Raw genomic sequence first — 26,535 nt, 5'->3', positions numbered from 1 at the left:
TTCTTTTTCTTTTTTGCAATCTAACAAAGCCACGTTATGCGTCTCCAGTGTGATGCTAATTCAGAACGGAGGGACCAATGTCTTTTAAAAAAACTGCTTTTTCTAGACGCACTTATCAAATGCTTTGCACCTTGGTCAGAACTAACTTTCCTTTTTTGCAAACCGAGAAAACCACAGATGCTTATTTTTCCTGTGTTGCCCCCCCCCTACTTTGGGTGCTCATGAATTGCTCTAGTTTAGCCAGATGCATAACCGGACCCAAAAGACCGGTATGGAGGTGGGACAGAGGAGTCCTCAGCGCAGCGAAAGAGGTGGAGAATGTGAAGGAGGAGCTGGGCTCACCCAATCAGAAATGCAGCTCCTCTCCTACAAAATGTAACCCTACCAATGAAACAGGACTCTAACTTAGCATTATAGGGGTCAGCGCTTTATCGGGCCATTCCTCTGTTGAAAACCTAAAGACCAAGGTAGGCACCTTTATCTCTCGCTCAAAATATGATAAACCTCACCTGCGTAGCTGGGAAAAATATTGAAACAGTTTAAGTTTGACTTAGACTGAAGTCTCAGGAGAGTGCGCCAGAATGCGTAGAAGTGAATTCATGTGGTCGTCTTCAGAAGGCTGCAAGAACCTTCCTTGCTTATGTTTCTTGTTGCAACCGTCTGCAAAAGGCTCATAGTATTTGCCGGTTCACAGCTTTCCTGAGAGCAGGTCTGCAAAATAGCTCTGTTAAACCCTCATGAGTGGGCTGTTTTAAAAAGGAAAAAAAAATTGACAGTCAGAGTAGTTCAGCAGCGGAATAGGCTGCCTAAGGAGGTGGTGAGCTCCCCCTCACTGGCAGTCTTCAAGCAAAGGTTGGATACACACTTTTCTTGGATGCTTTAGGATGCTTTGGGCTGATCCTGCATAGAGCAGGGGGTTGGACTAGATGGCCTGCATGGCCCCTTCCAACTCTATGATTCTATGATTCTATGATTCTATGATTCTATGATTCTATGATTCTATGATTCTATGATTCTATGATTCTATGATTCTATGATTCTATGATTCTATGATTCTATGATTCTATGATCAGGGGGTTGGACTAGATGGCCTGTAGGGCCCCTTCCAACTCTGTTATTCTATGATTCTATGATTCTATGATTCTATGATTCTATGATTCTATGATTCTATGATTCTATGATTCTATGATTCTATGATTCTATGAGCAGGGGGTTGGACTACATGGCCTGTAGGGCCCCTTCCAACTCTATGATTCTATGATTCTATGATTCTATGATTCTATGATTCTATGATTCTATGATTCTATGATTCTATGATTCTATGATTCTATGATTCTATGATTCTATGAGCAGGGGGTTGGATTACATGGCCTATATGGCCCCTTCCAACTCTATGATTCTATGATTCTAAATTGCTTGTTATTCTGGAGCCCAGCCCTCTCCACTAAGCATTCTGGCTTGACTCAACCTCAATATTAGGCGAGGCATTTGAAAATGTGCATTCACTTCATTCATTAAAGTGTGAAGCATAAGAATGGGAGGTGTCGTCCACCCTCCCCAAAAAAGAGAGAACCTTTTAATGGTGGCTAAAGCCCAGCAAACAGGAGCTTAAGAAGACCCCCAAGGAGATCTACTTGCTACAGGTGTTTCATGTATCACAGTAGTACTTTTCAGCACCACTCCAGGCGCCAGGAGTCTGGCAATGGTGTGTATTGGGAGCATGTGCCACGGTTCTCTGGATATTCATGGTTAGCTTGTTACATAGAAAGCAACTGCAAACAAATCCCCTGAAAATTCCAGTGGTCTGAATGTGTCAGGTAGGCTGGTGCACTATGGGTGCCCTCCCAGTAGGTGGAATTGTAATGCCAGATGTAATGCTTGGCTCTGTGATCCTTTCTTGCAGGCCCAGGGCCACTTTGGGGTTGGAAGGGGAATTTCCTGCAGGCCAGGCTGGCCAGGGATTTGGGGAGGGAATCCCCTGGGCATAGAACTGGGAATACTGGTTGTGGGCAAGGAGTTGTGAGTTTCCTGCATTGTGAACCTTGATGATCTCGGAGGCCTCTTCAGCTATGATTCTATGTAAGTCAATTGTAAGTCACTTTGAGATTCCTTCTGGTAGAGAAAAGCAGCATGTAAAACCAACTCTTCTTCTTCTTCTTCTTCTTCTTCTTCTTCTTCTTCTTCTTCTTCTTCTTCTTCTTCTTCTTCTTCTTCTTCTTCTTCTTCTTCTTCTTCTTCTTCTGTGTCCTATTTTTATTCCTTAGAGTTATTTGGTTACAAAAGGGAAATAGTGGCAGATTCTGGATAGTGTTCCATGGAAGAATCTAGCATAGTCCTGGAGATTTGCAGGAACTTGGGGTTGTTGGTAAACCCACCTGACTCCCTTCCAGCAGGCTCAGTGAATTAAGGTGATTTCATTCTGTTCAAGCTAGGGCAGGGGTAGTCAACCTGTGGTCCTCCAGATGTCCATGGACTACAATTCCCAGGAGCCCCTGCCAGCAAACGCTGGCAGGGGCTCCTGGAAATTGTAGTCCATGGACATCTGGAGGACCACAGGTTGACTACCCCTGAGCTAGGAGACTACTTCCCTCTGAGAGGATGGAGAAAATACTATTGGTGGCACATTTCTCAGTTAATAGGTTCCAGTCAGTGCATCAGATCCCGAAGCTATTAGGCTTTATTACTTTAACTACTTCTGTTTTGCTCCTGGCCATGTTTGGCATGAGATGCCTCCAGTTATGGTTTCTATCATGCTATACGATTCAGATATACCCACATGGGCACAGGTATTCCATTCCCATAAGGGTCATTAGATCATTGGGTTGATAGGGGAGGTGAGGGAATCTCTGCCAAGGGACATCTTTTGGAGTATTTTGACTACTGATGCATCACTTGTGAAGGGTTCTCAACCTGGACAGGAGAGATCCCTGCATTTTAGTATTCTAGAATTAAGAGCTGCAAGATATGTCCTTACCTGCTTTGCAGATATCCTAAGGGACCAAAGCATTCTCCTGCAGACAGGCAACACTGTTACACTGTTCTACATCAGCAAGATCTTTGCATGTTGGGGGAAACTCAACGTCAATTGGCTTGCAGAGCAGAAAAATGCCAAAACCAGGAATTACTGTTCCCCTCCAGCAGATGGAAGGCCTCTTTAGGTGGGAGGAAGCTCTTTTACCTCAGGGGTAGTCAGCCTGTGGTCCTCCAGATGTCCATGGACTACAATTCCCATGAGCCCCTGCCAGCAAATGCTGGCAGGGGCTCATGGGAATTGTAGTCCATGGACATCTGGAGGGCCACAGGTTGACTCCCCCTGTTTTACATGCTTTCCCTACCCTACCATTAATAAGCAGGGTGTTTGAGAAAGCCAGGAGGGAGGAAATGTAACGGATTCTTAAAGCCTGGCCTTGACAAATTTGGTTTCCCACTCTAATGGAGATATCCAGGGGCCAGTTCCTGATGCTTCCCAAGGGAGCAGATTTACTGACATTCAACTGGCTATTTCACCATGACCTCTGCCATCTCAACCTGGCAGCCTGGAGGTGTGGGAGAACGCAATGAATGAAGTCCTCTTGAATGCCAGAAAGCCAAGTATTAGAAAATCATCTACATATAAATGAAGGAGGTTTGTTGCTTGGTGTTTGGATAGACAACAATCCCTTTTGACTGTCCCTTTACAATTCGTTTTTGCGTATTTGTTTTCATTACAGGAAACTGGTTAAGTTTTCCTTTGTTGCAGGTAGATATCATAGAATCATAGAATCATGGAAGGGGCCATACAGGCCATCTAGTCCAACCCCCTGTTCAACGCAGGATCAGCCCAAAGCATCCTAAAGCATCAAAGAAAAGTGTGTATCCAACCTTTGCTTGAAGACTGCCAGTGAGGGGGAGCTCACCACCCCCTTAGGCAGCCTATTCCACTGCTGAACTACTCTGACTGATATCTAGCCTATATCGTTGTACTTGAAGTTTAAACCCGTTACTGCGTGTCCTCTCCTCTGCAGCAAATGACCATAATTTTAATGTTCCATGCAGTTTTGGAAGGTAAATCTGCTCATCGTTTATCAAAGATTTCTCAAGAGGTTGCAGGATATCTGCTCTCTGTCTGAATCAATCATTCCCCAATTTTTTTTAAACATGTGGAAATGCCCTGACTGTATGCCCCAAACAAGAGTCAGAGCTATGGGAGTATAAACAGATAGTGGTTGAAACCCAGCCTAGGTAAACGTGAGGTAATGCAAGTTTGGATGAAGACTGAATAGACAGACTCATGATTCCTAAATTAGCCACCAAAAAAAAAAATCTTAGGCGTTACTGTACACTGCTCAGTGGAAACTTCTGCTCAGCACGCAGAAGTGGTCAAAAAAAGCAAAACAAAATATTAGGACAGTATTAGGGACCACAGTGGGAAGAATGGGGCACATTTTTATATGCTGCTGAAGCAGTGCAAAGCCAGGATTTGGTTTCAAGGAATTAAGCCATGCTGGTGGTGGGAAGTGCCATTCGGTCACGGCTGACTTATGGTGACCCTGTAGGGCAGGGGTGGCCAAACTGGCTCTCCAATTGAATATGCTGGCAGGGGCTCATGGGAACATCTGGAGATGTTTGGCCACCCCTGCTGTAGGGTTTTTCAAGGCAATTGCCATGGCCTGCCTTTGTGGAGCAACTCCACACTTCCCCTCTGAGCAGGGCTGATCCTACTTAGCTTCTGAGACCAGACAAGATGAGGCTAGACTGGGGCCACCCAGGTCTGGGCAGCTCTAGCTCTAGCAGTGCCCACCCTAAAATTGAATCTCATTTGGAAATAGTAAATGAGAATAATGAACTTGTATGTTCAAAGGCAGTGAACCTCTGAATCCCAGTGCCAGGGAGGACATTGTCCTCTGTGCATTGTTTGCCTGGCCATCCAGGCCAACTGGAAGTGGGACTAGATGGACTACTCTTCTGATGTTCTTGTGAAGGCCTCAGCCTCAATGCCCTGTTGCTGACCCTCCAGAGGAATTGGTTGACCACTGTGTGAGACAGGATGCTGGACTAGATGGACCCCTGGTCTGATCCAGTAGGGCTCTTCTGATGTTCTTGTGAAGGCCTCATCCTCTATGCCCTGTTGCTGACCCTCCAGAGGAATTGGTTGACCACTGTGGGAGACAGGATGCTGGACTAGATGGACCCCTGGTCTGATCCAGCAGGGCTCTTCTGATGTTCTTGTGAAGGCCTCAGCATGTATGCTCTGTTGCTGATCCTCCAGAGGAATTGGTTGACCTCTGTGGGAGACAGGATGCTGGACTAGATGGACCCCTGGCCTGATCCAGTAGGGCTCTTCTGATGTTCTTATGACCTGTTCCTGCCCCTCCAGAGGAATTGGTTGACCACTGTGTGAGACAGGATGCTGGACTAGATGGATCACCAGTCTGATCCAGCAGTGCTCCTTAGGTTTTCATGTCTTGAAATAATTTTTAAAAAATGTCCCAAGACCATCATGTGTGTTTCATTAAGTTGGCTTCTGGACTGAAGCCATGTGGTGCTCACAAGGCATGTCCTTAGCAGTGATGGGGATGGAAGGTGGAAAGAACATGTTCTCATGCTTCCTGCTGAGTTGAATATATGAAGAAGCCCCAGGCCAGGCAAACCCTCAGGCCCACCAAGCTGAGTCCTGCCTGCTCTGATAGAGAGAGACCCTCCAGCAGAGAAAGCTTTCTCTTCATGGGCTAGGAAGGATACTCCTTTGGGCTGGCAATACCAGGGCAGAACTGGGTCATTTTGCACAGAGAACAGCGGCTTTTTTGCAAGCATGGCAGTTCAGGGGCCAAGTGATTTCTAGTAGATTACTATGCGAGCAATCGGGAGAAGAAGGGGCAATCGGGAGAACCACAAACTATATTTCACTTTTAAACTCTCTCTCTCTCTCTCTCACACACACACACACACACACACACACACACACACACACACACACACACACCATTTTCCATTTCCATTTATCCTTTGCCACAACTTTGCAGCTTCCTGGACATGTGATGTAATTCCTGCATGCTACCTGAGAACAATTCGCGGGAGCACCTTGGTACAGAGTCCAGATCCTGCACTCAGGTACATCAGAGCTGGACTAGAAGTAGCCACCCACTGTAACTTCCTCCCACTCATAGAATCACAGAGTTGCAAGGGGCCATCCAGGTCATACCGTCAGGATCAGCCTCGAGCATCCAGGATAAGGATCTGTCCAGATGCTGTTTGAAGACCACCAGTGAGGGAAGCTCGCCACCTCCTTGGGCAGCCCATTCCACGGCTGAACTACATGCCCTGTGAAAAATTTGTCCATAATAAACAAATAGTGCAATCAGTGTTCAAAGTGCCTCAGTTCCATTATCCCTACAACAGCCATGCAAGGTAGGCCAATACAATTCATCTCGTATTGGAAACTGGGGCACTGATCGTGCAAGAATGTAGCTTTCCCTAAGTCACCAAGTGAGTTTCGGATTTTGAGTCAGCTATCTAGCAGACCCCAGCCTGTTCTTTTGCTTTCTGTAATAAACCAGCTCCTGTGTCTACGCTTCCATCCTCCAGGTGGAAATTTTGCCCCCCCCCGTATATATTCTCTCCCCCCCTTTCCTGTTAGCGGATATATTTTTCTATAAATAAACAGGCACCCGGATTTGCCAACCTGCTGGCGTTCAAGTGAAGAAAATGGGAAATCCAGCTGTCTGTTCCGCACAGGCCTGCAGTGGGTGTGGTTGGAAGCAGAGCTCCCTTCTGTTGGCAGATCTGTGCTTTTGTAGCTGAGCCCTTCAAGTATCTGAAGTTGGTCACAGGGTCCACTTGCATCGCCCAACTGTGGAAGAAGGAGAGGAAAAACTGAATCCATATCACGTTTCATGTAATGGACAAAATGTGCTTAGCATGCCCTGCACAAGGGCTAAAGCCAGGGAGGTTTTTGACTGTTTCCTAGGTGAAAATTACAGCCGGGTGCACCCAAATCGTGGAACGATCTTGGGAACACTGAGGCGGAAGGGGCTGTACCACTTGGAACTGTTCCACTTCAGGCTGTGGACAACACACAAGGGAGAGCGGGTCTTGCCCTTGTTGTGCTAATCTTCTACTTGCAGGGAAGTTAAATTTTATTTTTTTACAGAAGAGAGGGATTGTGCACCCTCAGTCTAGAGGGGAGTACTTCAATTTTCGAACTCTGAACCTCAGTATCTGCTGCCAATGTGATATGGTGGTTACGGCATCAGGCCACGATCTGGGAGAGCCAGGTTCGAATTTCCGCTCGGCCCTGAAAGGTGACGGTGAGCCAGTCGCTCTCCCTCAGCCTCCATCTAGGGCACTCCAAAGCCCTTGGGTCTGTTGGAGAACCACGCTGGCTTTTTTCCTGTTCATCCCCAAAATGCACAGCGAGAAGGCCTTTCCTCCACTGTCTTCACATCTTCCCACTGCCCCGAAGGGCTGTTGTTGGAGGAGGCTCCCTTGTAAAAATCACATGGCTCCACGGGGGAGCCAGGAGGAGTTCTGGAGGGGCGTGTGGTGCTGAGGATGCAAAAACAGTGAAACAGGGGAAACTGCAACAGGAATCAAACTCCAGCAGCATGCATGATGCAAACGCCTTGTGTGGTTTCCCTGCCTTTGTACTGGGTAGGTGGAGTCACAGCCTCACCTACCTTAGAGGGTCATTGAGGGTACAAATTTGGAAGAATAAGAGTTTTTTTTTTCAAACCCTGCTTTTCTCTGCCCGAAGGAGTCTAAAAGCAGCTTCCTCACCCCACAACAGGCACCCAGGGAGGTAGGAGGTGTTGAAAGAGCTCTGACAGGACAGCTCACACAGAACAGTACTATCAGGCCTGTGACTAGCCCAAGGTCACCCAGCCGGCTGCATGCGGAGGAGCGGGGAATCACACCTGGCTCATCAGATTAGAAGCTACCGCTCTTAATTACGACACCAAGCTGGCTGCATGAAGCTCTTTTGGAGGGAGGAATAAAAAGGGACCAAAGAAATACTTTCCAGGTCATTCTGCTGCATGAATAGGAAAGGCCAAACATTAAAATGTGACGCCGGCAGGGGGAAAAGGAACTTGATCAATAGCAGCTCCTCGGCCATGGCGCATGGCAAAGGGCTGGTGCAGTGCCCACTGGAGCATGCTAATGTTTCTCATGGAGCCCCCTTTCACCAAGATGCAGGGTGCATGCAACGGCACATAGATGCATTAAAGTGGCAGGTGCCTGAGGTGAGAGGATGGAAGGAATCACTTCAGATTGAGGGTGAGCAACATTTCAGGATCTTCCCCGACAAGTCCAGGAGGTTCCTTCCAGCTCTATGATTCTATGATTCTATGATTCATGATTCTATGATTCTATGATTCTATGATTCTATGATTCTATGTTTCTATGATTCTATGATGCTATGTTTCTATGATTCTATGATTCTATGATTCATGATTCTATGATTCTATGATTCTATGATTCTATGTTTCTATGATTCTATGTTTCTATGATTCTATGATTCATGATTCTATGTTTCTATGATTCTATGATTCATGATTCTATGATTCATGATTCTATGTTTCTATGATTCATGATTCTATGTTTCTATGATTCATGATTCTATGTTTCTATGATTCTATGATTCATGATTCTATGATTCATGATTCATGATTCTATGTTTCTATGATTCTATGATTCTATGTTTCTATGATTCTGTTTCTATGATTCTATGATTCTATGTTTCTGTGATTCTGTGATTCTATGTTTCTATGATTCTATGTTTCTATGATTCTATGATTCATGATTCTATGATTCTATGATTCATGATTCATGATTCATGATCCTATGATTCTATGATTCTATGATTCTATGATTCTATGTTTCTATGATTCTATGATTCTATGTTTCTATGATTCTATGTTTCTATGATTCTATGATTCATGATTCTATGTTTCTATGTTTCTATGATTCATGATTCTATGATTCTATGATTCATGATTCTATGATTCTATGATTCTATGATTCATGATTCTATGATTCTATGATTCTATGATTCATGATTCTATGATCAGCAGAGAACTCTCTGCCTGCAGAACATTAGCATAGCAGGAAGCAGGCCAGGTTGGCACTTCATCCCTGAGTTGCTAGATGTGTCTGTGTGAGGAGGCCGAGTACCTTACATCAGTTGTCCCCAACCCCCAGTCCAGGGACTGGGACTGGTCCGTGGATCAGTCAGTACCGGGTCGCGGCTCCTCCCCATCTTCCTCCCCAGCTGCTACCTCGGGGGCTGCCCTGCCACTCTGCCACCGGCTCACCTTTGGTGCTCTCCGGTGGCTGCCATGGCTGGGACTGTGCAGCTGCTGCTGGTAGCGCCCCCCAGTGGGCAGTGGGAAGTCAGGGAAGCCGGGGCTCAGGCAGCGGTGACCCCGCCCCCGAGCCTCAGTAAAATTATTAAGCATTGACCGGTTCCCGGTGATAAAAAGGTTGGGGACCACTGCCTTACATGAATGACTATCAGAAAAATGCCTCATTCTGGCCCACATGTAGAACAAGCCTCATTTCATCCCTTTAGCATTCCTTTGGGGGGGAAAATGTTGTGAAGGGCTGCATTTGTACATTTGTCTGCACAGGGTGCAGGGGTGGAACAATGCCTTTGGTTGTGATTGTGAGGACTGAATTTTTAAAAAGTAAGAGGAGTTCTGGGCTGGATTGGCATCCAGGCTAGATGAGTCAGAGGAGAGTGACGAGAATGATCCAGGGCCAAGGGACCAAGCCCTGCGAGGAAAGGCTGCGCGACTTGGGAATGTTCAGCCTGGAGAAGAGGAGGCTGAGAGGGGACAGGATGGCTCTCTTGAAGTATCTGAAAGTATCTTGAAGTATCTGAAAGGTACTTAGAGGAGGGTAGGAAGTGGTTCCTGTTGGCCGCAGAGGAGACAGACCGTTGCATCAAGCAGATACAGAGGTGAGGAAAGATGGCCCACAATCAAAGAAGGGTGCCTGTTGCATTCCTATCCGGAGGCATGCCTAGAAGAATGCTTCAGAGAGAAATGTAAGGGAGCAGGCATGCGACTCTTTCACCCCAAAAGGTCCCTTTAGGAGGGGGCGTGCTCTTCTGCTATCCCGGAATTTGGAAAACTGACAACATTCTAAGATTCACATTGTTAAATATGGGGTGGGGGGGAGGAAAGGGGGGGGGTGGCCTTGCGCATGTCACAGCCCCTCATCCCCAGTTTTGCCCACGTGTAAAACGGGATTCGTCTTAAAACATCTTGCAGGGCTGCTCTGAAAAGAAACGCCCAGAGCAATGGTAATACTGTGGCATCCCACTCATGGCGTCTCGAAAGAGGGGAGATGAAGGAACAGCATTGCAGCCGATGGGGGCATTTGTCACTCACAAGGGCCCCCATCTGGAAGCATTCAGAAGGTAAGAGTCCTCCCTGAAAGGAGGAGAAACTCGAAAACACATGATTTGAAACAGCTGAATAAACTCTTAAGCCACCTAAAGGGAGATCTGCAAAGGGAAAACACACACCAACGAAATACACTCGGTCGCCCCAAAACATTAGCATCCTTCCCCCCCTCGCCATTTCTGCCACTGCCACCGGAGTGTCCCTCGTCCAAGAGATTTCCTGGTTCCCCCCCCCTCCCCACATCCCTTTCTTCCCCCAAATTGAGCCCTGCTGCTTCCCACATAGACTTCATTCACCAACGAACAGCCCTCCTGGCGCATTCAGCAGCGATTCCTTATGAAAGGCGTTTTCACGAAAGTTAAAAACGAACACAGTCTGTCGGATTTTGCACTCTCTGTTATTTATTATTTTTTTTTGGGTTGTGGGGAGTCGTAATCAATGAAGCGTTTCATTTCAGAGGGCACGAGGGGTTTCAAAGGTGCTAGATCTGAAGCAAGCCGTGCGGTTCGTTCGGTATCGGGACCGCGGTTGGCCAACGAATGGCCAAGCATGATCTAAACAACCCAGCACATTTTCCATGTGTGTGTAGGTGCGTGTGGGAGTGGGTGGAGGGTGGGGGGGGGGTTTGGCCAGCCCGGAACAGCCGTCCTGCTGCACTGTGAAAAATATTTCGGCTACAGAACCAAGTTGAGAACCGTCCAAGGGAAAGGCTGAGGTTTTCCACGTCCGCCTGTGGCACAGGAAGCCAGTTAACGAAAATTTTGGTGGCAGATTCAATTGAAATAATTTCTTCCTTCACCCGCGGCTCCCTGTCCGAGCAAGCCATCCAGGCGGAAGCCAAGAAAGTGATCTTCGGCCAAAGGAAAAGGACTCGTACTTGAAAGTGACTTTGGGGGGGGGGTGTGCTCAGGAGTTACGCTGAAGTGGCCCAATACAAGACAGCCGTTCTTACCCCTTGCAGTTTTTACGAACGACAGTCCCTCTTCCTCAAAACTTAATCCAGACGTGGCTGTGAAACGCAAGGATCTTCTTGGCAACTTGAGGGCGGTAAGTGCTTTTGTTTATTATCTCTATATAAACGCCGAGGCTGGGATTCCTGGCCAAATTACTTGAGAGTAAGGCCCAATGGAAATGCGGCCAGTGCGTTTCAACTTCCTGAAAGAGCATTTAAACAAAGCAAAGGCTCCTGTTTTTTCCAAAGCCGAAGGATTTTTCCTTTTTTTATTCGGAAGGATTACTGACGCATCATTCGAAATTTGAAATCAGTTTGTGGACAAAACGTCTGTTTTTTTAAGGGCATTCTCGAGACGGTAGGATTCGGCTTGGCTTTAAATACTGAAGGCTCAACTGCCTTCAAAGGTATTTTGAACAAACACCACCAGGAACGCAGATCCAGAGAAGACATCGGGAGGGGGGGGGGAGCACAAGTGCAGGCCCATTCAGAGACCGTAGTGGGATGAAGGTGGATGAGAGCCAGCGTGGTGTAGTGGTTAAGATTCCCCGCTCCTCCCCATGCAGCCAGCTGGGTGACTTTGGGCTCATCACAGTCCTGATAGTGCTGTTCTGACCGAGCAGTCCTGTCAGAGCTCTCTCAACCTCAGGTACTTCACAGGGTGTCTGTTGTGGGGAGAGGAAGGGAAGGCGGTTGTAATCAGTTTTGAAACTCCTTTGGGCAGTGAAATGTGGGGTATAAAGACCAACTCTGTCATCTCCTCCTCTTCCTTCCCAGCTCATGAAAGCACAGCCTGGAAAGGCCAAGGGTGGTGTTTAACTGAGGTGGGAATCTTGGAAATCGGAGGTGCTAAAAAGCAATTTCTATTAAAAAGATTAGATGTATGTCTATTAGGCATCAGTAAGACCGTTTACGCACTGGAGGTTTCATGCCGGGATGCAGGCTGGAGTTTTAGTCGTGGCAGTTTGCCCCACCTCTTCCTGCACCAACATAGGGGAGCATTGGGCCCAGTGTACCTCATCTGTCCCCTATCTGTGTTCCTGCATGGGAGCTGGGCCAGTGAAGTTCCCAGTGCGTAAACGGTCTCAGAGTGACCCATCTGCCTCCCAAACCAGTGTCCCATATCATCTCCAAATCAGCAGAGCCAGAACACCCATGGACAAGGGAGGGATTCTCAACACGCAAATATTATTTTTTTCTTTTATTCTTCCGGTTGGCTTTTAGCCAAATGGCCTGATGAAGATGGGACCTCCCCAGGAGACACGAGAGGGTGGCGACAGAAGCCACTTCCAGAGGGAAAAACACACACCGCAGGGGAGAGAAAGCTCCCCAGTTGTTCTCACCCAGGATTCCTCAGGGGTCACCATCTGGCACTACCTAACTGAAGCCTGCTTGCCGAAAGGCCACCCTTCCATGCCGCCTGGAGGATGCTCCGTCCTCATTGGGCCGTTGGGGTATAAACGGATCCATAAACATACTGCCACAGATCTGAAAATTGTGATGGATGGTGTTATCAGGGCTTTGGGACAGATAGAGCTTCTATCACCCGGAAAAGCTGCAGACCACAATTTTGGCCTCAACAGCCTGATTGCAGCTGTTTGAAGCCCACGTGAAGGAATATCGTCCCACAAGGACTAGTTAGGGCAGAGATCAACCACTTGGCTGACTAGGAAAAGGATTGCTTCGAGAACAGCCAGAGAGCACTTGGTTTAGATTTGTCTGGCTGAAAGAGTTTTTCGGGTTCTTTTTTTTAACAGCTGAGGGGGCTGTTTGGGGATTAGTTTGGCTTACCTGTTGCAAGCCTGGTCACCTTGCAGGCTTGTAAGTACAATTATTCTAAGATGCCTTTAATCTCTACCCCCCTTGAAGAAAGCACCTACGAGACTCCTTGTTTATTAATATTAGAATTAATCACTTAGGTGGAAGATAAGTGAGGTCAGTCCTTGGAAGGGAAGAAGAAGAAGAAGAAGAGTTGGTTCTTATATGCCGCTTTTCCCTACCCGAAGGAGGCTCAAAGCGGCTTACAGTCGCCTTCCCATTCCTCTCCCCACAACAGACACCCTGTGGGGTGGGTGAGGCTGAGAGAGCCCTGAGATTACTGAAGAAGAAGAGTTGGTTCTTATATGCCGCTTTTCCCTACCCGAAGGAGGCTCAAAGCGGCTTACAGTCGCCTTCCCTTTCCTCTCCCCACAACAGACACCCTGTGGGGTGGGTGAGGCTGAGAGAGCCCTGAGATTACTGAAGAAGAAGAGTTGGTTCTTATATGCTGCTTTTCCCTACCCGAAGGAGGCTCAAAGCAGCTTACAGTCGCCTTCCCTTTCCTCCCCCCACAACAGACACCCTGTGGGGTGGGTGAGGCTGAGAGAGCCCTGATATCACTGCTCGGTCAGAACAGTTTTATCAGTGCCGTGGCGAGCCCAAGGTCACCCCGCTGGCTGCATGTGGGGGAGCGCAGGATCGAACCGGGCATGCCAGATTAGAAGTCCGCACTCCTAACCACTACACCAAACTGGCTCTCCAAGAACTCCAGGAGGCAGGCAATGGCAAACCTCCTCAAGGGTTTGATTCTAACCTTCAAGCCTCGCTTACCAGAGGGACAGCTTATCTGCTTATGTCCCCCCCCCAGGGCTCTTTGCTCTGTGGGTATGAATTTGCTGGTGGTCCCAGGCCCCTGGGAAGCAAACTTGGCCCCGGCCCCGGCCCCAGCCTGGTAGAATGAGCTCCCGGAAGAGCTGAGGGCCCTGATGGAGCTCTCAAGGTTCTGCAGGACCTGTAAGATGGAGCTCTTCCGCCAGGCTTTTGGTTGAACCAGGGGGGGGGATGCCCAGAGTGACCAACTGAGGTCCCAATGGAGTGTGAATTACATCTGGCGCAATGAGTCTGGAGGAGTTAAACAAAGTAGGTGTTGGAAGACTCTAACCACTGCTTGATTGGGTTGGAGCGTAACCGTAGGTTTTTTTTGGCCGTCACCTGTGGATTTCTGTTTTGGATCATTCTATTTTAAGGATCGTATTTTAATGTTTTATGGGTTTTGCGGGGTATATTTATTTTTGCGAGCCGCCTCGGGGCGACTTAGTCAAGAGGGGTGGGGTATAAATTAAATTGTAATTGAAATAAGTAAATAAAAACATCTCTTGTCTTGATGATGCCACGGGGTCCCCATAAGCTGGCTGTCACTACCCCTGCATCCTGGATTTGCAATGCTTTCCCCAATCTCTCTCTGATAATGATCTTCGCTATGTGAATGATATACGATGAGGAGCGAACAATGTGCTAGATCTGCTCAAGGCCAGGTTTAAGTCTCTACCTACACTGGGCTATGGAAAGCCTTTATGATTAATAGGCAGCAATGCTGCCTGTTGAAGTGGGAGATCGCAGAGTCCAGAGCAAGGGGTTTTCAAGCCTTGCAGGTGACCTGCGAATGAAGCCAGCCGCTGGCTGACGAAAGCTTCGGCATGAAAGCTTCACGGGTCCCAACCTTCCCTCAAACCAGGACGCGCTCTCTTGGACCGTTTATGCACTGGAGGTTTCATGTCGAGCTGCAGGCTGGAGTTTTAGTCGTGGCAGGTTGCCCCACCTCTTCCTGCACCCACACGGGGGAGCATTTGGCCCGGTGCTCCTCATCTGCCCCTGATTTTTGCTCCTGCATGGGAGCTGGGGCGGTGAAGTTCCCAGTGCATAAACGGTCTTGGCGAGGCCTGCGAGGTTGTCAAAAGGAAAGAACCCACCCTGCCAAAGGGGATTCAAAATTAATCGGAGGCCACGAGGCGCCTTTGAGCGGAGCAAGGTGGCCTTCGCCAGGCGCATGATGTACGTACGACAGAGACTTAGAGGGTAGTCACTGTTAAGTCTTTGCAGCTGAAATAACAACGGCTCCCAGAGACACTGTAAATTCTTCCTGCTCAGCCCCAGACGGTTGGGGGGGGAGGGAAACGGGGGCTAAGTGAGGGTGGGGCAGACTTGTTCCCCTCCCATCGAGAATGCCAAATGCTGGAAAGGCTGAAATGATCTAAATTTAGTCTTCGCCACCTTTCCCGGGGCCTCTAGTTGCTTTCCAAAGAAAACCGTCTTTGTAGCCCCGATGAGCCTTATAATGCTATAATTTCTTTGGGGGTTTTAGGGCCGAGTTGAATCAACCCAGGCGCATTAATTGGCTTCATTTAGTTAGGCCCCACTGTCCCCCATGATGAGGCAAAAGGAGACTGACCACCTCCCTCTCCCCTGCCTCCATTTTATCCTCACGCCATTCTTGTGTGGTAGGTCTAGGCTGAGAGAGTGTGATTGACCCAAGGTCAATTAAGTTCCCGTGGTGGCAGTGCACAAAGAAAAGTGGGAAATCACAGAGAAGCAAGAGATGCTGGCCTCCAGGTGGGGCTCTCCGGGAATTGTAGCTCATCTCTATGCTGCAGAGATCAGTTCCCCTGCAGAAAATGGATTCTTTGAGAGTGAGGTCTAGGGCATTGTACCCTACTGAAGTCATTGTCCTCACCAGGCTCCTTCAGTAATATCAGGGCTCTCTCAGCCCCACCTCCCTCACAGGTTGTCTGCTGTGGGGAGAGGAAAGGGAAGGTGACTGTAAGCTGCTTTGAGACTCCTTCTGGTAGAGAAAAGTGGCATTGAAGAACCAACTTTTCCTCTTCCTCTTCCTCTTCCTCTTCCTCTTCCTCTTCCTCTTCCTCTTCCTCTTCCTCTTCCTCTTCCTCTTCCTCTTCCTCTTCCTCTTCCTCTTCCTCTTCCTCTTCCTCTTCCTCTTCCTCTTCCTCTTCCTCTTCCTCTTCCTCTTCCTCTTCCTCTTCCTCTTCCTCCTCCTCCTCCTCCTCCTCCTCCTCCTCCTCCTCCTCCTCCTCCTCCTCCTCCTCCTCCTCCTCCTCCTCCTCCTCCTCCTCCTCCTCCTCCTCCTCCTCCTCCTCTTCCTCTTCTTCTTCTTCTTCTTCTTCTTCTTCTTCTTCTTCTTCTTCTTCTTCTAATTTCCAAATGGAAAGCTGTGTTTGGCCTCAGTCCTTTGGCCCCACTTGGGATTTGTCCTTTGGCCGCCACACGTCCCAAAGGAGCACCGGGGAGGAGAGAGACGGAATGTGCTGCAGAACGCTGGCAGGTGTCTGGTGGCACCAGAGACAATGGAATCTCCCCAGTAGTTCAATATTCCAAAGTTGGAAGGTGTTGTTTTTTGTTAGAGTATTCGTGGCCGGGACAAAACGGAGTGGAGGCTTGGATGGAGGCTGAGCTGTAACGGAAGGGGTGGCCATTTAAGTTGATCCTGAAAAGTGATTCTTTAAACCAGAACTGATCCTTTTCTGGAAAGCTCTCATTCTTGACATAAGAATAGCAAAGTTAGAGCCAGGGCACATGCTTGTTGAGGGAAGACCTGAGGGCTGTTTAGCAGACCTTACAGATGCATTTTGGCCATCTTCTGCTTACAGCCATGGCACGCAGACGGAAGGAGCTTCTGCATCTGCAAACTGGCCACTGAAGCCACTAGCACAGAGGTGGCCAAACTGTGGTTCTCCAGATGTCCATGGACTACAACTCCCATGTAGCATGGTGGCAGGGGCTCATGGGAATTGTACGCCATGGACATCTGGAGAGCCGCAGTTTGGCCACCCTTGCACTAGTGGCTTGTTTTTGCATGGCTGAATGCAAGTTTTGGAACTGACCCCATAACAGCACCACAGGGCATTCCCAGGAGAAGGCAACAGCCCAGAGGGGACAGCATGAACAGCATCCCTGTGCAAGCATAGAAGGGTTGGGCCCAGTTCTTCCCTGGTGCTTTGGAACGAAAATCCTTGCATGCTTCCCCCCCAGGGCTCTGTCACCTGCAGATTGGCCTTTGTGGGGCTAACCATTATTCCAGGAGGGATAGCACACTTGGTCCCAATTTGGTGCCAATAAGAGAAGAATCACTGGGCAGTGACTTCCGCAAGAAGGTCTGTGCAGACGTCATTAAGCCAGTGTGGTGTCGTGGTTAAGAGCGGCAGCTTCCCATCTGGCAAGCTGGGCTTGAGTTCCCACTCCTCCCCATGTAGCCAGCTGGGTGACCTTGGGCTTATCACAGCCCTGATAGTGCTGTTCCCACAGAGCAGTTCTGTCAGAGGTCTCTCAGCCCCACCTACCTTGCAGGGTCCTTGCTGTGGAGAGAGGAAGGGAATGTCAAAATAAGATGCTTTGAGACTCCTTTGGGCAATGAAAAGTGGGGTATAGAAACCAACTCTTCTTCTTATGGGTGGCAGAGGGATTTTTTGCCCCCATGGAAAGAGCCACAGATGTCTGTGAAGAAGCGAATTGCAGATCTCTGGGCGATCGAAGCAATGAGGGGGTGTTCTGGTGTCTCATCTGGGTGCTCTGCAGGTGCAGACAGTTCACAAGTTTGTAGACGTCCATTGTAGAGAATGCCAAGCGACTCTTAAGCAAACGTGCTCATGGTCATTCTGTCTGGAATACGCCAAGATTAAATGCATGCTTGTATATTTGCTGTTTGTGTCGCGATGTCACAAAGGCCTAAATCAGAGTCTTCAATATCCTCTTAAGGCTTTCTTTCTGCGGCATGCGCATGATCTCTTGAATGCAGGACTTGCAGTGGGGGAAGAATGTGCAGCAGTGGGAGCAGACCCATTTCTGTAGGGCCCGTGGGCCACGACAGGAATGTTCTGGCTAACAAAAGCTGTTAAGTGAGCTTGACGTTGGAGACTGAGGATCTGTGGGTGGGAGAGGAGGAGTTAAGAATGTCTTTAACTAGAGCCTTTCTGCTTCCTGCCCATGGTCCACCTAGCCCAGCATTTTGATTCCAGAAGTGGTCAACCAGGCTTCACCAAGAAGCCTCTGACTAAGGCTTGGTCCTTTTTGTTTCCAGAATCTGGTATACCGTCTCAGGATGTGGAGCTTCCATTTAGTGGTCCTAGCGAAGTAGCCTGGACAGAAGGACAGAAGAGCCTAATCCCCCTTTAAAGCTAGCTGAGGCCTGTGCAACCAGACAGGAGACCAAGGCACATGCTGGTTGAGATTGTGATGCATAATGACCCAGGGAATGTTCTTCTCAAAACCATATGCTTTTGCCATGTACTACTTGACCTGCTTTGCCATGGACTTTTTTGATGTCATAACCATACTTTATACTTTCGCCTTGTATTGCTTGTATCACTTTATTTATTTATTTATTTATCATACTTATATACCGCCCTCCCCGGAGACTTGACCTGCCTTGCTGCATATCACTGTAGTCTTTGATCCCGGATGAGCATTTGATCCATTGTTGATTGATTAGCACAGGTGTGAATGTAGTTAGCCAACCCAGGATTTATGGAGGAGACCCATGTTTGAAGCTGTGGGAATGGCCATCTTTCCCACCGTCTTTGGGACTTTGTTGGCACCTGCATCTGCCATGGCCATTTAGTCAGGAAAATGCCTTTGTGCCAAAACTGTTGGATGGAGGCCTGTAGGGGTAGGATCTTTAGTCTTAGCAAGCATCCCATGATGCTTAATTCACTACACTTTCAATAAAGAGATTTTCATTCTGCTCATTAGAAGTAATCGACAGAACCTCACAGTTCTCAGGTGGGTGCTGCAGGCTGGCTGCAACAACTATAGGGAGCCCCCAACAGAAAACCCACCAAGAGGCAGGGTAAGAAGGGCCCAGGGCAGCTTGGTTGGGAAGCTTCCCATGCCAGCTGAGCTCCGATACTGAGCCCTGCCCTCAGGTCAACCTCAGATGAGGTTAGCAGCTTCTCCACTCGGCCCTGGGAACTAGCTTCCATGGGAAGAGAAGAAGAAGGGTTGGTTCTTATCTGCCGCTTTTCTCAACCTGAAGGTGTCTCCAAGCGGCTTACAATTGCCTTCCCTTCCCTGTCCCCACAACAGACACTCTGTGAGGTGGGTGAGGCTGAGAGAGCCCTGATATTAATGCTTGCTCAGAACAGCTTTATCAGTGCTGTGGGAAGCCCAAGGTCACCCAGCTGGCTGCATGTGGGGGAGTGGGGAATTAAATCCAGCTCACCAGATTAGAAGTCAGCACTTCTAACCACTACACCAAGCTAGGCAATTTGGAATCCATAGACCAGGCTATCTCAACCAGGGTTTCGTGAAACCCTGGGGTTTCTTGGCAGCCCTGGAAGAGTTTCCCGAATGGGTGGGAGTGAATTTTGTATATATTTAAAAGATTTGTTAAACATTTATCGGGTGATATGACCATATATGGTCATGTTGACCCCAGCTCTCCCAAAATAGCCATTGATGGGCCTAGAAGGGGTGGGATGGGGAGGGGCCCCAGGTGGGTGTGTCCACAGCGACACTTCCCACCATATTCTGCACAATCGCTCCACTCCAGTGGTTTTCCAAAGCCTGAGGAATGTTTCAGGGGCTTCTCAATGGTAAAAAAGTTCAGAAAGGCTGCCCTAATCTCAGGATGAAAATTGGATGAAGAGAATTTCAGAAGTGTCATTGCAGTGGAGGAAAACTGCCCATCACAGGAGATGGTCCTAGATTCACTAGGGACACATTCTGCTTCAGCACAGAGGAGCTGCAGGTGCTTTTTGACCCCCCAATCTGACTGTCTGGAGAACAGCCTTTGCCCCATCTCTGGCACGAAGTTGGGGCACGGGGAGCAACCCTCAGCAATAAAGGACGTCACTTCCAGGAAGGGCCATCTGGACTGATGCCCTCAACGCACAGCTTTGCCGGGCTCCCTTATCAATTTTTTTTTTCAAGTGACCATGTGCAGCGGAGAAACAATAGCTTTGCCCCGTCGTCCTGCATGGAATTACTGAAACCGAGTCATGTGACGGTCGGAGGGTGTGTTTCCAATTATTGCACTTAAAGTCGGACCGCCAGGCCTGCGAAGAAAAACAGCCTTCTGAAGGAGCCTGGTTTTTCTGCCTCTTTGTTGTAAGTCTCTTTCAAAATGTTATTATTTTTTTTTTAAAGCGTGGTTATGTGCCGTTCTGCTTCCGCAGTAAAACCTAGCTTTGCCCACTTGAATGTAGAAGGAATGTAGACTGGACGGCCTGAGACCTATCTAATAATTTCAGTTTCATACAAGGGGAAAGAAAGAAAGAAAGACTTTCTTTTCGAAATTGGATGCATACAGTTCTATCGCCCGTACGGAATGACAGAAAACCGCCCGGCAAGCGGAGAAGAGGTCCGGCATTCCCACAGCTTTGTCAAGAGTAATGTCCCCCGGTTTTGTCTTGCATTGTGACATGCCATCGACGTCTTGCAGATGCGGTATCCGGTGGCCAGCCGAGATGTAAACCGACGTTGTTTACAGAAAGAGCAAACCGGGTTGCAATGATTTCACACAAAAAGGGAGGACGGGGAAAATCATCAGAGAGGTGAAACAGTGAACATTTGGTTCGGATTACGAAAGGCAAGACGGTTTTGCGCTGGGATGTGGGAAAGAGAAGGAAGCGCAACCAGCCCCGAATTCACCAGAGGACAGGGGCTGCTTTGATGAAGGATCGCATCGGGCTAATCAGGTGGGCTCACAGTCTTCAAGATAATTAACTGCCTCTGATCGAACAAATTGCCTGCCGAACCGATCTTTTCCTTGAGTGGTTACGACAGACGATTCTTTTCTCTTTATTATGTTGTCAGGCACATCCGTTTCTGCAAGCCGTGCCTCTTAAATTCCAACAGGTGGGCAACAAAAGCTGTGTCCGTACTTGGCTCTTGTGGCCGTCCTTGCATGTCCAGGGAAATGCCAATTGCTGCCTTGGGGTTGGGAAGCAAATTTCCCCCAGGCCAGACTGGCTGGGGATTCTGGCTTTCTTGGGAGGGGGGCATCATCTGGGCATGGACTTGGGGTCGCTGTGGGTGGGCATTATGCAGGGGGTTGGTCTGGAGGACCCTGGAGGTCCCTTCCAACCCCATGATCCTATGATTCTAATGTTTCCAGGGCAAAAGCTTTTGAGAGCCAAATGTATCTGATGAAGGGAGGGTAAACTCTCTATACTCCGAAAGTTTTGCGTGTCTCTTAAGGTCCTCTTGGGCTTGAACCTAGCTCTTCTGCGGATAAACACAGGTAGCCACCTGAAACTCTCTTTATTGGGCAAGTTTTCTTGGTGAGAAAAGTCCCTCCCTGAAGGTTTATAATGACCATGTCGCTGGAAGTCTGCTTATGACTATAGAACAGGCATTCATGAAACCCTGGGGTTTCTTGATGGCCCTGGAAGGGTTTCCCAAATGCATGGGAATTAATTAATTTTGATAGCTATGGGACTGGAGGGGGTTGGAAGGGGAGGAGCCCTAGTTGGGCATGTCCACAGCTGTGCTCCTCAACCAGATTCCGCACAATTCTACCACTTCTGGGGCTTCTCACTGGTAAAACAGTTGAGAAGGGCTGCTATAGAGTATGACGCATCCAGCAGCGACATGTAGGAGCAGATACAAAGGTGCTTTGTCTCAGAAATCTGCATTGTTCCTCCAGCATCCAAAAACTAGATGTCCTCCTAAGAAGATCTTGGCTGCATGGCCAGAGTAAGCTATGCCGATTGTGGTGACCTCAAGCTACGTCCAAATCAAAGGATGATAGAAACCAGGGGCAGAGTGACTTAGATTAATTTTTAGGGCTTTTAAGCATTATTATTGTATCGGGATTTTTTTTCATATGTCATAAGCCGCCTTGAGACCTTTTTGGAGAGGGGAAGCTCAGAAATCCAAAATAATAATAATAATAATAAAGTAAGGTGGCCTCGTCCAATGTTAAAAAACCATGACCAAATGTGAGAGCAAATTATAAATAAGCAAACTTTTTGAATTAAAGTTTATTTATTAGAAATTCAAGCATCTATGTTGAAGGTATAGTCAGAACTGACTCACAAAGTATAGGGTAGGAGATATAGTTCCCCTGGGAACTTGAACCAGGCACAGTTCAAAAGAAATCATAATATGAAGATAACAGTCCAGGCATCAAGGGATGGGAAGATGTGGGAATTAAGGGAAACAAACGGGAAGGGAAATAGAGGGCAATAAGGGAGAGGAGGTAAGGAATGTTTGGGGAGGTTGGTAAAATAAAATACAACGGCAGGAAATCAACCTGAAGGCATCTGGGTTATATCAGGGCATACAGGTCAGGCTAGGTGGACACACTAAAACACAGCAGAGATAATGGCAGAAATACTTGGGGTTTCTGACATCAAGCAAGCTTCCCTTCCCCTTGTTTCAAAGCATTAATCGGCACAGTATTATGCCTTTATCCAAAAGTGAACCTTTATCCTATTCTTCATCAACGACTGGGATTTTCTTTCAAAAGGGATCAGTGGATCCTGCTCAAAGTAAGTGGCTGGATCCATTTCAGCGTCAGGGACATGGTTTCTCTTGTGGAGGCACCGTTGCCCTGATTGACGAGGGAATCCGCCTTTTCCCCTTGCAGGAACCCTTCCAGACCAGGATGGGCTGGTCCTGAATTATTCAGGGTTTCCAGAAGAGCTGCACAGTATTTGGAGGACAGAGCCCAGAGGACGTGTGATGCCAAAATTTCATAAGCCGGATCCTGGGCATTTCTTTGCTGCAGCCGCTTGGCAATTGCAATTTAAGTGGGCAGGCAGAGAGGTCTGGCACTTCATCTAATGTTCTGCCCTCCATAAATACCCAGCTATACTCTATGTTTTACTTAGAAGGATATTCGCCCCAGCAAAACACTTCTCTCTGCAATTTCCCTTTGCATCACCTCTTAATTACTTCCTGTCTACTGGCTGCAGCATTTAGGAATTGGGAGAGCATTGGATTCTGGTGTTATAGAGGGTTGGGGAAGGGGAGCTTAAATAGTTCTTTTCTCTTTCTGGCGCCTGCTTATTCTTAATTTTTATTCTGCAAGACTGACAGTCTGTAGGGATGTTTATTACGCTCCTTCAATATGGACATATTTTCAAAGAACAGGTGCTGCCCTAAGGAAAGCAGATCTTTAATATCCCATCCGAGCTCCCGGTAAGGAAAACAGATCCTTAAGAAGAAGAAGAAGAGTTGGTTCTTATATGCCGCTTTTCCCTACCCAAAGAAGGCTCAAAGCGGCTTACAGTCGCCTTCCCATTCCTCTCCCCACAACAGACACCCTGTGGGGTGGGTGAGGCTGAGAGAGCCCTGATATCACTGCTCGGTCAGAAGAGTTTTATCAGCACCGTGGCGATCCCAAGGTCACCCAGCTGGTTGCATGTGGGGGAGCGCAGAATCGAACCTGGCATGCCAGATTAGAGGTCCGTTCTCCTAACCACTGCACCAAACTGGCTCTTGTAGTTCTGAGTTTGTGTGTGTGGCTATGGAGGACAGGGTTAACCAGACACCCCATCCCCCAGACTAGACCATTTGCACAACAACCTCAAAACACTCTTCACTTTGAATAGATAGAGAATTACTTAATGGCCTTTTCACACATTACCCAGCTAGAAACCCGGATTCATTATCTCCTGTGTGCTCATCATGGCTTGACCCATGGTCAGTTGTAGTTCTGTGGATATTTTTAGATATGCACTCCCTCCCCCCAAAAAAACAAACAAACAAAATATCAGGATTGCAAAAGTGGAAAAGGCCAGAACAGGAAGTTTGTTTGATCCCTGGAGACAGTGAGGAAAAACGTAAACCATCTCAATCATAATCACAATTTTGAACCTTTATGTTCTGCCCTCCAAGGTGGGTGATAATATTTCAAACAGGCGCCAAGTTCAAAATGTTAAAACATTACACTTTAAGACTCCTATAATTTATGCCTCTGGCTAAAAACCCAAACGGACAAGGTTATGGCCAGTGCTGGTCTTCAGCATTCCCTTCCTCCCCTAGCCGTGGTCGAGGTTATTTCTGGCCTCAGCCATGATCCCAGTGGAATAGCTCTGCTAAACCGGTTCCACAGAGCCTCTTCTGGGAGCTCATTCCACCGGCCCTGGCCCTGGTTGAGGCCACCTCTTTCAAGCCAGGGTCCCTGAGCAGATGTCATTCAGAAGTGAAGAGTAAAGGAGAATCACAGATTAACACTTAATGCCCCCCCCAACAGAATTGCCCAGTCACCAGGTAGCTCCTGGTTCGCCCCTCAACTGAAGGCCTCTGTCTAGCTCAGTGATAGTCAACCTGTGGTCCTCCAGATGTCCATGGACTACAATTCCCACGAGCCCCTGCCAGTGTTAGCTGGCAGGGGCTCATGGGAATTGTAGACCATGGACATCTGGAGGACCACAGGTTGACTACCCCTGGTCTAGCGGACAAATTTGCAGCTGGGGATTGGGTTTGACAAGCAGGGGAGCCAAAAGATCCCGCAGATTACAAATCCTTTCCTCTTTCCCCTCTTCTTCCAGCGGGATGTTAACCAGCAATAAAACGAGGCGAGGCGTCGAAGTAGCCAGGGAGCGTTAACACGCCTAGGACAGCCCCAGGTCCTCGGCGATGGATCGACAGAACAGTGCCAAGGGCCGCAAGTCCAAAACGCTGCGCTCCATCTCGCGCTCCCTCATGCTCTGCAACGCCAAGAACAGCGATGGGGGGTCGAGCCCGGATGAGAAGTGCCCCAACCCTTTCGAGACCCAGGCCTCCTGGGGCCATGAGGAAACCGACCCCTGCCCTCGGCTCCAAATGGCACGCCCCTCATCGAGCGACCCGGACCCTCCCGATCCTCTGATGATCGCTGGCATGATGCAGCTGAGAGCTGCCCCCGGGGACGGTGCCAAAACCATGAAAAGAACGTTCTTTGTCAAGGTAAGGGGCTGCCAGCTATTGGGCATTCCCCAGTTTCATGTCAGACTGCTCCGCTTGTAGATTCAGGGATCAAATCCTGGCAAGCATTCCCAGGAGGGATTGTTCATTTGCCAAGGGTCTCTCACTTCTGTTGCTTGGCTGTATCAGCGTCACTGAGCAACGCAGCAAGGGAAAATGGCTGCTGTCCAAAGCTTTAATCCAGGGGTGGGCAAACTGTGGCTCTCCAGAGGTCCATGGACTACAATTCCCACCCATCCAAGAAACCCCAGGGCTTCAGAAAACCCTGGTTGGGAAAGCCTGGTTTAGGGGTTTGATTGTAGGGATTGATGTTTGATTTGGTCTCCAATCTGGAGCTAGTTGGGGAAGGCACTGGCAAACCAGTGAGTCTGCCATGAAAACGCTAGAGGGCGTCACCCCAAGGGTCAGACATGACCCGGTGCTTGCACAGGGGATACCTTTACCTTTACCTTTACCTGGAGCTAGCACAACTGGGAGGTAGAAGAGGAAGAAGTTGAGTTGGTTTTTATACCCCGCTTTTCTCTGCCTTGGAGGAGTCTCACAGCGGCTTACAATCCCCTTCCCTTCCCCTCCCCACAACAGACAGACACCCTGTGAGGTAGAGAGAGCTCTGACAGGACTGCTCTGTGAGAACAGCCATATCAGGGCTGTGATGAGCCCAGGGTCACCCAGCTGGCTGCACGTGGAGAAGTGAGGAAAGAAACCCGGCTTGCCAGATTAGAAGCTACCACTCTTAACCACGACACCACACTGGCTCTCTGTATAATACATGCTCTCCATCGAGGACTCCATCGAGGACTCATGCCGCTCCATTCTGGACCAGCTGTTGTATTCGGATCAGCTTCAAGGGCAGTTGGAGAGCACAAGTTACAGAAGTCTACTCTCGAGGTGACCGTTGTGTGGATCATGGTGGCTAGGTTGGGTGCTAATAGATATGACACAAGTTGTTGCTTCTCATATGGCCTGCTAAAATGAGTACAAAGTCACCTTTCTAAAAAGTCCTCCCGGAAGATTCTTCTAGAACTCTTCTGTCGTGGCAGCCCCATTAGAAGAAAAAATAAATGCTTCTCAATCACTATCATGGTTATTTCAAGCAACATCTCAGGCCAGGTGTTTACGTCTTCAAGAGCAGAGGCAAACAAAGCTGTTTAAAGGGGAAGATTCTGATTTGGCCTAATCTGGCATCACGTTCCTCAGGCTCAAATATCTATGCACTTCACCAGTTCTCGGTGCATGTGAGTGAAGTCCTGTTGAGATACTCCCAACATATTAGCATTCTCCGAAATGTCATGTCTTTTCCTGCCTTCCTGAAGTTTTATGAACTGATTGCCAGTTTCATCGTTTCTATATTCCTGCAATTTCTCTTCGGCCGTAGATCCCAAGCCATACACAACACAAATGCAGCAATGGAAATCAACACACACCCACTGTGTCATTTTAAACACCACTAAGGCTCCCAGTGTAGAGCCTCTTGTGGTGCAGAGTGGTAAGGCAGCAGACAGGCAGTCTGAAAGC

General features: G+C 48.3%; 1 protein-coding gene across 4 annotated transcripts in view; it reads left to right on the top strand.

The window, feature by feature from the left end:
• The first annotated feature begins 227 nt into the window (after positions 1-227).
• Positions 228-26,535, top strand: part of IL16 (interleukin 16) — a 69,052-nt gene continuing 42,744 nt past the window's right edge. Inside the window, exons 1-3 of one of the 4 annotated variants that reach the window (XM_077317655.1) lie at positions 228-467; positions 6,003-6,090; positions 24,606-25,002. In XM_077317655.1, the coding sequence (XP_077173770.1) occupies positions 24,694-25,002 (309 nt within the window). In that variant the 5' untranslated portion in view covers positions 228-467; positions 6,003-6,090; positions 24,606-24,693. Of the gene's footprint in view, positions 468-6,002; positions 6,091-11,305; positions 11,433-20,071; positions 20,212-20,240; positions 20,802-24,605; positions 25,003-26,535 lie in introns of those variants that run through there. The other 3 variants (XM_077317653.1, XM_077317654.1, XM_077317652.1) reach the window with 3 other exon arrangements.

This window comes from Paroedura picta, chromosome 18, assembly GCF_049243985.1.
Source record: "Paroedura picta isolate Pp20150507F chromosome 18, Ppicta_v3.0, whole genome shotgun sequence".
NCBI classification, from domain to species: Eukaryota; Metazoa; Chordata; class Lepidosauria; order Squamata; family Gekkonidae; genus Paroedura; species Paroedura picta.
This window is presented reverse-complemented; position numbering and strand designations above follow the sequence as displayed.